This window comes from Periplaneta americana, chromosome 14 (assembly GCF_040183065.1).
Source record: "Periplaneta americana isolate PAMFEO1 chromosome 14, P.americana_PAMFEO1_priV1, whole genome shotgun sequence".
NCBI lineage: Eukaryota > Metazoa > Arthropoda > Insecta > Blattodea > Blattidae > Periplaneta > Periplaneta americana.
In genome coordinates, this window is record NC_091130.1 from 29,794,535 (window position 1) to 29,809,226 (window position 14,692).

At 35.8% G+C, this 14,692-nt stretch overlaps 1 protein-coding gene across 4 annotated transcripts in view; it reads right to left on the minus strand.

Moving 5' to 3' along the window:
* Positions 1-2,706: 2,706 nt before the first annotated feature.
* Positions 2,707-14,692, minus strand: part of Daao1 (D-amino acid oxidase 1) — a 51,228-nt gene continuing 39,242 nt past the window's right edge. For all 4 annotated transcript variants that reach the window (XM_069845163.1, XM_069845162.1, XM_069845161.1 and 1 more), the window contains exons 5-7: positions 13,643-13,799; positions 9,444-9,722; positions 2,707-3,358 (exon numbers count right to left, since the gene is read on the minus strand). In XM_069845163.1, the coding sequence (XP_069701264.1) occupies positions 3,239-3,358; positions 9,444-9,722; positions 13,643-13,799 (556 nt within the window). In that variant the 3' untranslated portion in view covers positions 2,707-3,238. The remainder of the gene's footprint in view (positions 3,359-9,443; positions 9,723-13,642; positions 13,800-14,692) is intronic.

A 14,692-nucleotide genomic window follows, 5' to 3' on the forward strand; every position in this document is an offset into this window, starting at 1 on the left:
CCTTATTCTGAAATTATTTATTAAATTTTGTGTCGATTTTGGTTTTCTTCTTTCGCTGGTGAATAACGATTGTGTTGAATGTTGAGGAGAACACTGTTTTCCTGTGGTTTAAAGGAATTATTTACTGAATTTTCTGTAGATGTTAAGGTGTAATAAGTGTTCGAAGAGAATTTCATTTAGTGTAAAGACGTGGTTTATTTATGCAAAGTTGACTGTACGACAAAGTGTTGGTTTAGTTCTTTGTTGGCTGAATGGTTTAAGGTTAGATTGCCTTAAAGCCTGTGTCATTTATACTGTGAAGACGTCAATGAGAATTGAATTTTATTTGATAAGTTGATAAATTATTATGTTTTGTTTTGTGTTTTGGTGATTTTTGGGGGTAAAGTGCGGACGAAAACTGCCAGAAAAGTACTACCAACTATGAAGTTCGAATGCCACTAAACGCCAAACAAATCAAAGGCGAAAAATTAAATATATTTTAATTTTTTTGAAGGGCTTGTTCTTCTTTAAAAATATGAACGTATATTTGATTTTTCATCTTTGATTTTGCGATGTTTGGTGACATTTGGACTTCATAGTTGGCAGAACGTTTTTGGTAGTTTTCGTCAGCCATGTTGGATTTTGCCCGTCTTCTAGGAAATTACCAATTTATTTAATACCCTTGAAACTTATTGCCGAACCACTAAGCAAACAACGCCGAATCCCTCTTAATAATGCAAGATTTTTTCTCAATATTTTTTACATTTTTACAAATGGGCAAAAAGCCTAAAAGTAAGTAAAATCAGATTATCTGTCTCTCTGTATACAATAAAAGTGTTACTTCTTATGATAACCTACTAAATGTCAACTTCAAAATGAGCTCTCGTTCAATGTTCTGCAGTAAATGGTTCCAGAGTTCTGAGCGCTGAAAGAGGCTTGTTTTTATAAAATACGCAAAATTTGTCGCTCAATAGTACGAAAACCGTTTGACTTTCGATAGTATATTTTTGAAAATGCACTCTCCTCAGCACCTTGTATAAATAGGGAAAAAATTAGAGTATTAAAAAAATGCGAGGTTTTTTTACTGATCGATTTCATATGGAATAGCCCATGCTAACATATTTACCCGACAGTAGATATTCTCATAAAATAAATGTTTAATATACATTGACTTCTTTAGGTTATTTTTTACTTCTACGAATTTTATTATTTTCTTTACTTACTTGCTTAAATTTCATATAACACTGAATTTCATATCATTTCTTGTTATTAGCAACATTCATGTGTGATGGAAGAACTATCAGGAACTTCATGTTCTCTTACAAATATCACTAAAAGAAATACAGCAAAGTATTATTGCATGATGGTCAGAAATGTTCACTTGCTAATAACAAGAAAGTAATTTTTTGTTTATTAACACAGCATATCCAAAATTATGATGCAGCTTTCTTAGTCTGTGTTGATAACAAAGTAACATATTTATTTAGTTCCGTTTTTTTTCCCCTATCTTCACACTTTGCTTTGGAGCCATTATGTTCAATATTTACTGAATTATGTATTAGGAAATGGAATTTAACTGTACAGTGTTTTATAAGCAAAGCAGTTGGAGTTCTCTCTTCTATCTATGTATAGCTACCTGATATTGGTATCGGTGCATCAGTGGTGACAGAGCAAGCTTACAATAGATGGCAGTGTGTGTATGATTCATGATGAATGGATAATGTGCTATACTTTTTGTACATGAACAGTCTTACTAATAAACCGTGTATAGTTTTTATACCAGACTTATCCAGAGTTGAGACAGAAAACGTTACTAATAAACCTTGAATAAGCTATGGACGTATAAACAGGCTGTAACTATACAATGGGAATTGCTTTGCGGTAGTTATATACACGAAACCCCTTGTTTAAGCGTTGTATATAGCGAAAAAATGGCCGCCCCTCTAACAGCTGTTCGTATCGACTGTCATTTTATGATGATGGTTACCTTGTAACCACAGAAGAACAAACCAAAGAACATAGAATTATTAGAATAATATTGCTGTAGCTTGTACTCTTTGACCAAAATGTAGTGTGGTAATCGATTAGAGCCAGTTGTACTATCGATATTTAAAACGCCACACTACAGCGCTCTACCGGATGCAATAGAGAACCTCAGATATTCTATTACCTTTCATAACGAAGTAATGACGAAACTATGTTGTATCTGTGTAACAGTTGTACTGTTATACACGACGTATGTACTGATTATTAGTAAGGAATTTACACACGACTTATAAACGAGCTACTCATTGTATAAGTATAAGCCAGTTAAACGTCTGTATATAGAGTTTTTATTAGTAAGACCGATAATATTGAAATAGTCAATATGTTACAAGTTCTATACATTTTTACACTATACTAATTCAGATCTACTTGAACATACTGTCTGGCTTACGGAAGTACTGACTATGTCCAGAATAGTAAATAAACATGAGAGTAATGCACACACAACAGATCTAAGAATAACTAAACATAGAAAATTTGCTAGCTTTGATGTTCTGCTATACGTATGACTTTCTAAATATTAACGTTGATCGCATAACTAATGTTTAAACTATAAGGAACAATTTCTGTAAAATGTAAGTTTCAAATTTTATTCAGTAGGTGAAACGTATATTTATGCAAAGCAAGCATAGATTTTGATGAAATGGATTAGACAGAAACATACACAAAACTTCTGTAAAGTCGGGTGAATTTGTTTTATTAAGGTACTTCATATTGTACAAATAGAATGCGGGAAACTAAAGGAAGACATCTCTACCACATACATTTTTATTAAAATTCCGAAATACTATTAAATAACTTCAAAACAAAACAGTGGCCTTACTGCATGGAATAAAATGAATCATTTGAAAATATGTAACTTAAAACATACCATTAACAAAAATTAATATCTTTCAATATCTTTATTACTTAAAGTAATTCCTTCTTTCAGGACACGAGTTTCCTAAATATTTTACAGTATAACAACTCTAGCACTAAGAAAGTTCTCGGTAAGTTTTGACTTTTTTTTATGAGCTGAACTTGATTTCTGTAAAATGGAAGTACCTGGATACTTAAAAAAACGAAGTATCTATACTTCATCAACCCATTGGCTCGATACATTTTTAGAGTGTGAAAAGGAAACTTTTCTACAAAGTATAAGTTTCAGAGATGAGAACGCTGAACTAAAAGAATCTGAAAGGGCAATGACAAGAACGAAACCTATCAGGAAGAGTTACAACTTGCTATGACTGAAGGTAGATGAGTGGAGTTCCCGCACCAGCTTCACAGCATGCTTGGCAGTTCCTGGTGCAGATGTTACACCGTAACCTCCATGCCCATAATTGTGTACAATCTGCAAAATAAATATGTGACACTTTCTTAAAGTCTGAATTGGAAATTAATTACATATACTGCAAGTTCATTTATATTAATATAAGTTCAAAGGCATGTTTTTCTCTAGGTCTTAATGGTTTTAAGAAATTTCAATTCTAATGTTTGTGTCCCATTGCAATCATCTCATTGTTCAAGTCTTACACCTGCATAGAAGTACAGAGAGCCAATTTTATATTTAAGGCTTACTTACTTACAAATGGCTTTTAAGGAACCCGAAGGTTCATTGCCGCCCTCACATAAGCCCGCCATCGGTCCCTATCCTGTGCAAGATTAATTCAGTCTCTATCATCACACCCCACCTCCCTCATATCCATTTTAATATTATCCTCCCATCTACATCTCGGCCTCCCTAAAGGTCTTTTTCCCTCCAGTCTCCCAACTAACACTCTATATGCATTTCTGAATTCGCCTATATGTGCCCATCTCAAACGTCTGGATTTTAAGTTCCTGATTATGTTAGGTGAAGAATACAATGCGTGCAGTTCTGTGTTGTGTAACTTTCTCCATTCTCCTGTAACTTCATCCCGCTTAGCCCCAAATATTTTCCTAAGCAACTTATTCTCAAACACCCTTAACCTATGTTCCTCTCTCAGAGTGAGAGTCCAAGTTTCACAACCATACAGAAGAACCGGTAATATAACTGTTTTATAAATTCTAACTTTCAGATTTTTGGACAGCAGACTGGATGATAAGAGCTTCTCAACCGAATAACACACATTTCCCATATTTATTCTGCGTTTAATTTCCTCCCGAGTGCCATTTATATTTGTTACTGTTGCTCCAAGATATTTTAATTTTTCCACCTCTTCGAAGGATAAATCTCCAATTTTTATATTTCCATTTCGTACAATATTCTGGTCACGAGACATAATCATATACTTTGTCTTTTTGGGATTTACTTCCAAACCGACCGCTTTACTTGCTTCAAGTAAAATTTCCATGTTTTCCCTAATCGTTTCTGTATTTTCTCCTAACATATTCATGTCATCTGCATAGACAAGAAGCTGATGTAACCCGTTCAATTCCAAACCCTGCTTTCCTAATGGCATATTCTAGAGCGAAGTTAAAAAGTAAAGGTGATAGTGCATCTCCCTGCTTTAGCCCGCAGTGAATTGGAAAAGCATCAGATAGAAACTGACCTATACGGACTCTGCTGTATGTTTCACTGAGACACATTTTAATTAATCGAACTAGTTTCTTGGGAATACCAAATTCAATAAGAATATCATATAATACTTCCCTCTTAACCGAGTCATATGCCTTTTTGAAATCTATGAATAACTGATGGCTAGTCCACAATAAACCAGGATCGAGAACCAGAACGAGAATAGGAAGCAAAGAACATGAACGTAAAGATTTTTGATTCACAATAAACCGAAAACAGAAACGATTATGCATATCGATACGTGTATCAGTAAATATATGTAAAGTGTGAGTGTGTATGTGTGTCTAATGCCTACCCACTTCACTTTGCGTGATTCGAGTTTCGCATACTGTGGACAGTGGCAGGACTGTGACCCATTTTCAAATTGCACACCACTTCAGTGGGCCACGTTATGCATGATGTGTATCTGTGAAGAATTATGTTGTGTATTAGGCTGAGTGTATGTTAAGTGTTCGTGTAAGTGTAGTGTAGGGAATGGGTGAGAATGATGATGAAGGTGAGGAAGGGAGAAGGGGAAACCCGGTGCCGGCATGTAGCCTACTCTTGTGGAATAGCACCAAGCTTAACATCCCCAGCTGATGGATGAATCACTATCAACAGTAACATATGCCTCCTCTTCATATGCACTGCGGAGAGATTTGGGATTTAACCCAGGCATATTGGTGCACAATTTAGTGATCAAAAGTTGTACACCGCCATCTTTCCTAGTCCTGAGGTAGAAATTTTACAAGAAAATTTCTGACCCCGCTGGGAATCGAACCCGGGCTGGCTAGTCTGGAGGCAGACACGCTACCACAGAGCTAACTCAGCAGACTTCAATATGCGAAGTCGATATTAAGCATTCTGATATTTGTGTACGCCTGACCAATGGCATTCTCTCATGAGTACAAGCCAGCCAGCATAAACACGGGTAAACAAACTTTGAAATTTAAGACACGAAATATTTAAGAATTCAGTTCACGTGGTAGTCTGGACACATATACAGTAGCATATATGGAAAGTGATTCTACTGAATTTACAAGCAATGAATGGACAAGAAATTATGTCACGGGCTCCTTGCTACAAAATATACGACGACCAAATAGCTTTTTGATGACAGCAGAATAAATCTAGTAGGCTGTGAATTGGAAACGAGAAAGGCAAAGTTAAAACTTGGCCAACTCTCCATTCCCGTTCCTGGGCTCCAGCAAGCTTCTCGTTAATTGTGAATGCTCACATTTAAATACATTTATTTTAAAAACATTTCCGTTCTCATGTTTGTCTTTAGAGAAAAAATTCAAAATTCACATCACAGCTCTTGCAGCTTCTAAATACTTTATCATGGACTATCCCACTCTCAAATGACCGAGATTTTGTTATGTCTGTAGACATTTTTGTTCAACATGTTCGCAAAGTATTTCAATGCTGCTAATAATTTTGAATGTAATATAATGGGGTTTCAAATGACTCCATATGTAAAAGTCAGAATGAAGAGGTCAGGACTTATCCATTAGTTTTAGGTACGTTGATTTATGTTTCTAGCAGCAACACAAAATTAAGTCGGTGCTCAATCATGCATGAACCACATATGGTGTATAGTACCAAATGGAATTTCTTTCAGTAAGCCATTAAGATGTTGGGTCAAAATATCACAGTATGATTGATTTTCTTGTCAATCTTTCAGTCAAAATGAAAGGTCCAATCAATTTGAATAGTCTACATCAGTGGTCGTCAGCATTCGCTGAAATGTGCAAAGGGTAAGCGGAGCCGTCCCGTGTGCCCCGTCGTGCAGCATGAAGAGGTAGAGAGCATACCCGCTAGCAGCTACGAGTGCACCAAGGTGCACTGTGTTCTCTGGAGGTAAGAGACGCTAGCCCCAGGGTGCTCTGTGCTGACGACCGCTGGTCTACATCTTCAGCTCGATCAACAACATAATAACAATCTTCACAGCATTCTAATACAACATTCGTTTGTAAATATTTACTAGTTCATGATCAGTTGATTACATATTAATATGAAACATAAAAGTAATTGAAATTCGAGAACTAATGAAGACCTATCATGCGTTTAAATAAACTATTTCCCTTGTTTCTAGATCCTCAACTCATTCCTCTAAAGGATTATTATTATTATTATTATTATTATTATTATTATTATTATTATTATTATTATTATTATTATTATTATTATTATTATTATTTTACAGCTTGCGTATAAAGCAAATTTTTATATGTATGGTTTATATCTCTATATTTACTTTGAACATAGTTCATTATATACAGGGCTGGGCAAAATATTGACATCCAAGTATTTCAAATACAGATACAAAATACTTCAAATAATTGTATTTGAAATACAATACAAAATACTTTAAAAAAATTAACCAAAATACGTTTGTATTTCAAATACTCAATACAATATATAGGCCTAAAGAAATAAGAATATTACCGTACTGAAAATCTAAAATATTATATTAACATTAAAAGTATTTTTACCTCGAAGTTTTATATAAACACTGTAACTGAATATTCTTCCTTTTCCCAGTCATCAATGAAATTATGCTACATATGGATAATTACTGCTCTCTTTCAAAACAACTAGTTCCTCAAATGTTCATAAGATAAGGATCCCCTTGCTTGGGAATGAATAAATCCTGCAAAACAGAACAGTCTTTCTACAGGCGTAGAGGAACACAAACTTGTATTATATTTATAAAAGCTTGTTTCACTGTTGGGTAATTCTCTAGAGTGCACAGGGTTGTCCCTTTGCCATTGAAGAATTGTATGAACTCATACTCCACAGCAGACAAGCTCTTTTCTTTTTGCTTTTCAAAGTCTGTTTTACTTGACTTGAAAACATAAAAATTGTTTTCATCGTCTTCATCATCTGAACTGACCAAAGATGTAGCAGACAACTGCTCAGCTGATTTCACACACATATTCTGTGTCCTCTTCTTATCATTTAGTGAGGCAGTGTCAGGTAGCCATCTCATCTTCAATGATGGGTGGAGCAAGCTGCCAAAATAGCTCAATTTTCTTCTGGGATCAGATCAAACATCACTTTAAATCTTGATGAAAGTGAACATATTAGGATTGGAGTTACTTGGAATAGATGGCATAGATTACTAGGTAACAGAATATGTAATCTGTTTTTAAGGGAAATTAAAGTGGACAAAAGTTGGCAGTAATAGCACGTCTTCTCATTTGCATTAAATAAAGGGCTACGGCAATGGGTTTCAGAACTGCACAATATTCTTCAAGGTACTGAAACTCAACATCTTTGAAGGTTGGCAATCCCAGTTTTTCACATATTATACTGGTTATATCATGTTTGAATTGCAATATTTGAGAGATTGATGGCGAAGTGTATCAACATCGGTTAAAAACGCAGTAATCGTAGATTATGAAACGACGGTTAAACAGTAACAGTGGTTAAAATGTAATTTGTGTGCACCATTCATAATCACAGATTACTTAAACATGGCTAGTTGACATCTCATTTAACCAGAGTAAAGTCTATGCTGGTGTACTGTTTCTACAAAATGACTAAAGGAAAGCATCCATACCACTGTAAAGATAATAGTCAACGTCTAAAAATGACTGCGCTCACTCAGTTCTACATCGAAATGAACGTGTCCTACATTTTCGCTTTGCATTTGTTTGCCTTTGGGCGCTGTTATATTTGCGAGTTGCATTTCTTTACTGTTAGGTTAAAATCGTACAAAATAGAAAATTAAATGCAAAAATGATTATATCCCAATGTGTGGTTGAAGTGTCGCTAGACTTAATTACTAGAATTTAAATATATTATATAAAAAGATGGAATATCTATAAAGGAAAAGGATGCAGAAGATTAATAGGAATGTGTATACGATCAAGCACCTCATTTACACGAGAGAACTGTTCATTATCCTAAGATCCATAAATAACCTCTCTTTGTTCAGCCAGTGACATAGAGAAAGAGATATTCGAGTATTCCCTCTCAAAATACAGAAAATATCAGTTACATAGAATCGTAATACAAGCAGCCGAACCATAGGAGAAATATGACTTTTTGTGTTATTTCAAGTGATCCATTTGTAGATTTTGATAAACGAAATCCCTCCTGAAATTTTCTGTCACCTAATTCCTCGTAAGAATTCTCTCTTTCCACTATAGAAACTTCACGCTCACGCTCTGTCCAAGTAATTCAAGTACTGTATAATAATAATCGTCTTCGAAATAAACATCTGTGGCTCTGGCCGCCATTTTGCTTTACTTGGTCTACTAATCACTGGTTATCTCTTTTAACCGCTCGAATATGGCCGGTTAGAGATTACTGTGGTTAACCTCCTATTTAAGTCGTAACCGAGGTCGATCCACTGTAAAAATGCTTAACCAGAGGTTAGGTGACAATTTTAACCGGTGGTTACACTAACTGATGTTGATGCACGTGGGCATGAGTCATAAAGAGAATTCCATCGAGTTGGGCAAGGAAACTTTAATGAATATTTCAAGACATCTGATATAATTTCTGAGTATTTGAATCTCCTAGACACATTCCATAATGCTGAACATTTAGCAAGTGTTGGGTGATGGATCCTTGATGCTGTTAGAGATTTCTTTATGGCATTAAGGAAATCAGTTGTGGCAAGAAAACTAAGTGTATGGCTAGCACAACTGAAATGGGTAGGCAAATAAGACAAAAGTTCATTCTTCAAATCCAAATCTTGAAGAACAAGAAGAATAAAAAAAAGTATTTTGAGTATTTGAAATACAAAATACATCAATTTTATGTATTTAAATACAAAATACTTTCGAAAATCCTTACAAATTACAAAATACAAATGTATTTCAAATACTGCCCAGCCCTGATTATATACATCTAGATTATGTGAGTTTTTTTTATTGTTTACTGTTACCTTCAATTTCCCAAGACCTGTGTTCAGAACCTCTGGTTCCACTCTAACGATGCTGCGATGAGGGCGAAGTCCAGCACGTTCTTTTATAAATGAAGCTTTCTGGAGACTTGGGATGAGCTTGAAGCACCTTTCCCTTATAGCTGCACTATCATAAGGGCTGAGACTGACGTCATAGCTGTCGTAATGACGACATCCACCCATTATTACTCCATCAGAGCGTGGAATCACATATGTATCTTGTTCAGCATAGAAGAAAGTCTTGATCCAAGGAGCACGCATCTGCAACATTCACAGGCAAGATGTGATAATAAAATATGTCGTGACCAATGCTGTCTTGAGGGCCATACAGCATAATATGGGAACCTAGAATTTTTAATGAACTATGAGGAAGAGAAAACTTCGCCCATATGGTGTATGCAGTGGCGGTGCGTCAATAAGAGCACAAGAGCACGTGAACACCTTGTTTCCATTAATGCACGACTAGTTTTATTATTTAATACCGTATTGGCGTAGTGGGGATGTATAATATCAGAATCGAGTATTTTAAACTTCCCGCATTTTGCATAAACTTCTTATGTGAACTTGGCAACATCCGTTCACGTACAAGCCGTGCTCTTTTCAAGAATGAAAGAGTAATGGAACGGAGAAAAATTCTCTCCGGCGCCGGGATTTGAACCCGGGTTTTCAGCTCTACGTGCTGATGCTTTATCCACTAAGCCACACTGGATACAACCCCGACGTCAGACAGAATTGTCTTTTCAAGAAGGTTACAGGAATTTCACGCATGCGCGGGAGAAAATTGTCTTTCGCTCCTGCTTATGACTCGTCAAGAGCACAAAGCATTAAGTGAACAGTGAATCTATCCTACAGATGTCAGGTGCATCGATGCCTATCATTTACGTGCTATATATCGAGGAGAAAATTTAATTAGTCTGTATTTTAGCCTGCAGATGCCAGCATCTCACTGTCGGAATGTTTACTTCATGTGGATGTGTGTACAGTGCTGCTATGAGAGTGTAGTTTTTAAATTACTATACTTCAGTGTCGGCATATAGCATAGTTTGTCTTTCAGAGACGTGCTGGCTGAATGTGATGGTGTATGAATTTAAATATCTGTATGGTGGTATATATTATTTAAGAATAATATTTACTGGCATGTATGTATAGTAATCAATCTATGCGAATGGGATTACAGTATACTGGTATAGGCTATATTGTATCAGTGTGTTGTGAATCAAAATATATTACTGAACACACGCTTTTGTAAATTGTTTTATGTATTAATTTTTAACAAACGTAAACAATGAACTCTGTTCAAGTAATTTTGAAGAGTAAAGAACTGGGTAAACTGGCTTTCCAGGAAAAATTGGAAATAAAAAGACTAGGTTTCATTATTATTATTATTATTATTATTATTATTATTATTATTATTATATGTTGTTTTGAATTTATATACAGTTTTTTCGACAGTGAAACATTGGAATCATGACATTTCATATTAGGCTAAAAACGTACGATTTCAAATTCTCTTCGATTTTGGAACACAAAATTGTGAACACATATAATATTTTATCACGAGCCGCCACTGGGTGTATGGGTGTATATGGAAATCTGTACTGATCTTAATCATTTCTTGCTGTTCTCTTTTGATGTTCACAAACATAAACGGTCCACCTCTGCAATGCTGGAATCCAGAACCATCTATAAAAAAAATGGTATTTTTCGAGAAAAGCTACACCAAAGAAGGCACAATTTTCTTTTGCTTCACAGCTTCTATGTGGTGTAGGCCTATATAGTGATAAACACATACAGACACACAAAAATACATCCAAATGAAATTCTCAACACACAACTCAATTTCAGAACACACACTCTTTGACTCCACATTACACTACACAAACACACCCCCACAGGAAACAAAACAAAAGGCGCCAAGACCAGCAACAACCAGTTCTGAACAAGGCCCATAACAGACCGAAACATGTTAACCAGGTACGATAGAATTTAACACGAGAAAGACATATAATATATATTCCGAAGTGACATTGTGTTAAAAGTTGTGTAATCAAGATGTATAAACACATTATTTTAGTTTGCAGCTACAATACTTTTAACCTAGATCATATATTTAACAGATAACTCATCGTTATGTTAAAATCGGCAGCACTTTGAAGAGAACAACCGCCAGGATCGCCACCCGTCTGCCGTAAACGAACACGAGATGGCAGTACAGTCGCTAATGCAATTCAAATGGGAATTATGACGTGACTCCGTATGTGGATGGCAGCATAGTAAACCTGACAAAAGTTGTTAACCTCAAAGCCTATAAGGTCGACCTATCTGGGTATATATGATCTAGGCTTTCAACATAAAAATCGTTTGATACTTACCTGTTTATTCTAATGTGCTGTTATAAATCTCCCCCACTTATTACTAATTAACAACATAGCATGTGAGAGATCCAGGACAAATTATTAGGGAAATACTCTATTGCCCTAGTACCGTATATACTCAAATAATCTCCGCACATTTTTTGCAAAAATTGGGGTTCGGGTATTATTTGCAGCAAGGTTGGTTCCCTGATCTTGAAGCGATAGCATTTGTAGCTTTATGAAGTGTGGGATTACCGATTCATTGGATGGAACAGAAGACGATATGCTGTGCCAAGAAGACGATAATTTCGACACAAACTGCTCTTTTGCCAGCAAGGAAGAAGGACGCACAGTCACTGTTTCAGGAATGTATAGCTCGTCAGGCCAACCATTTGGATGATATTATCTTTAGAAAAAAGTGATGTCAAAATGGTAAGCGTTCTTCTGTAAGATGGTAAATTAAAATTCTGAATAGGACATTTCAACATTTGTCCTCATATCACGAAATAGATACTCGCTCACAATACCATATCACACTCTCCATTCCTAAACACAGAACATCCTTCTACTCATCTTTCACCGTCTCCGCAGCTCATCTCTGGAATTCTCTACCACAACATGTCAGAGACTGTCGGACACTGTCTAGTTTCAAAAATAAATTAAAATTGCACTTTTTCAACTCAGATTCCTTCCAGTTACAAGCCCTTTTCTCTGCGATAGTTATGTAAACATATAGGCTATATATTTCTTTTCCTTCCTTTCCCCTTTTTGTTCCCTTTATCAGCTGACGAATTTATTATCGTAGCCTTCTATTGTGAATTTTATTTAATTTAATTTTTTTTTTCTTTCAGCCTCCTATAAAATTGAGTACCGGGTCTTTCCCGGGGGTAAAAGGCGGCCAGAGCGTGGTGCCGACCACACCACCTCATTCTAGTGCCGAGGTCATGGAAAGCATGGGGCTCTACCTCCATGCCCCCCAAATGCCTTCATGGCATGTTACGGGGATATCTTTACCTTTTTTTTATTATTTTATTATATTCTATTTTGTTATAGCCTTCCTTACGGTTTCCATATTAACCATTTGTGCTAAATGAGTTGCTTTTGCTATATTCCAATATATTTTACTTTCTTTTTTTTTTTTCTATTATGGTATTATTTCCATGTTGTTTAGTATCGATTTTATTATGCTATTATTATTTCTCTTTGTAATATGTTAGTATTCTGTTCTGTAACTTTTTGTTAAATTTTAACTGCTTGAATACTTTATGACCTGGTAGAGTGTAAGAGAAGGCCCTATGGCCTTAACTCTGCCAGTATAAATAAAGAATTATTATTATTATTATTATTATTATTATTATTATTATATTGTTCTTTTTATTTACCGGTATGTTTCAAATCAGGGAGATCATTCGGTCGAACCCTGTATTTCCAAAACAATTTAGTGCGAGGAAAAATTTATATTTCTAGAGAGTTGTATATGAACAGTGTAGGAGTTATAAATGGATAAATGACCATTAGCAAATTTTATGAACTTTAATATAAATGAAGTGTGCATTTTCAGAACGTTTTAAGTGCCAATTTGTAAAGTTTACAGTAGGAGCAAAAATAGTTTTATACAGTACCGGTACATACAACGTTGTAACTTGCACAACCTGAAAGTGCACTACTTCATTACTTGGAGCAGCACTTTCTTCATAACCTTTCGTAATATTGTCAAACATGGCACCTGCAACTGATATATGTGAAAAAATAGATTCTCCCGGTTTCGGCACTTACAACGTTATGGAAATGCACGCTTCAAATATAAAGCAAATTAATATAGCTGACCTTAATAACTTGTCCTCTTATTGGAACCAACTTATTGTCAGAACATAGGAACTTGGCTCCAATTCCAGCACAGTTTACCACTATGTCGAAATGGTGTTCCAACTCCCGGAAATCTGTGACTGTTTTCTTGACCACTTTACCACCTGCTCTCTCAAATCTGGAATAGAAAGATACATTAAAAACAGACGTAATATTTAATGATTCTTGATATGACAGATCATGTGGTTCATGAATGACGGGACATCTGCCTATTTCCAGCACAATGTACAACACCACCTGGAGCATGTTTTTCCTTGTCATTGTATAGGACGTGATGACCTATCACATGGCTATCCCCCCCAGTCACCATACTTCAACCCACTAGATTATTTTTTGTGGGACTACTTGAATTGTGTAGGGTATTCGACCCCAGTATCTGATGTGGGTGTCTTGCGAAAACGTACTGAAGAGATGTGTAACATATTTTGGGAAATGATAGAGATGTTCACCCCCCCCCCCCCCTCTAGCGTAAGCTTGTATGAATATGGGTGAGATGCATTTTGAACATCTACTGAAGTGATATCAGGTGTCTGTAACTGTAACCTTTCGTTGTGGAACATGGGTGTATAGGAATCTTCTTATGCATTTCTGTCTAACAGTAGCGGTTCCTCAGGAGAGGGAAGGGAGGAACGTTCTCCTCACATTTTTCTTCTTCTGAAAGTAAATACCAAATAAAATATGTGCCTTAAAATTCGAGTAAGATTCGATAATTTTTAAGTTCACAGCTATAAGTAAACCTTGGTCGATCGAGTTTTAAACGACGCGTGCTCATGTTCTGTAGAAAACTGTGAGGATGCGAGATTGTTTGTGTGGAAAAAAGCTAATCCATTCCTCCTTTACTGCAGTTAACACACATAGACAACATCGCACTAGTGGCCAGAGAAAGAAGCAGAGTTTAAAGCAAGTAAATGAACGGAGAGGGAGGAGATCCTCCTCTGAATCAGCGCATGGGCGGGAAATAGAAACCGACTGGTCGTGCAGCAAGCTCGCTACCGCTGCCATCTAACGATG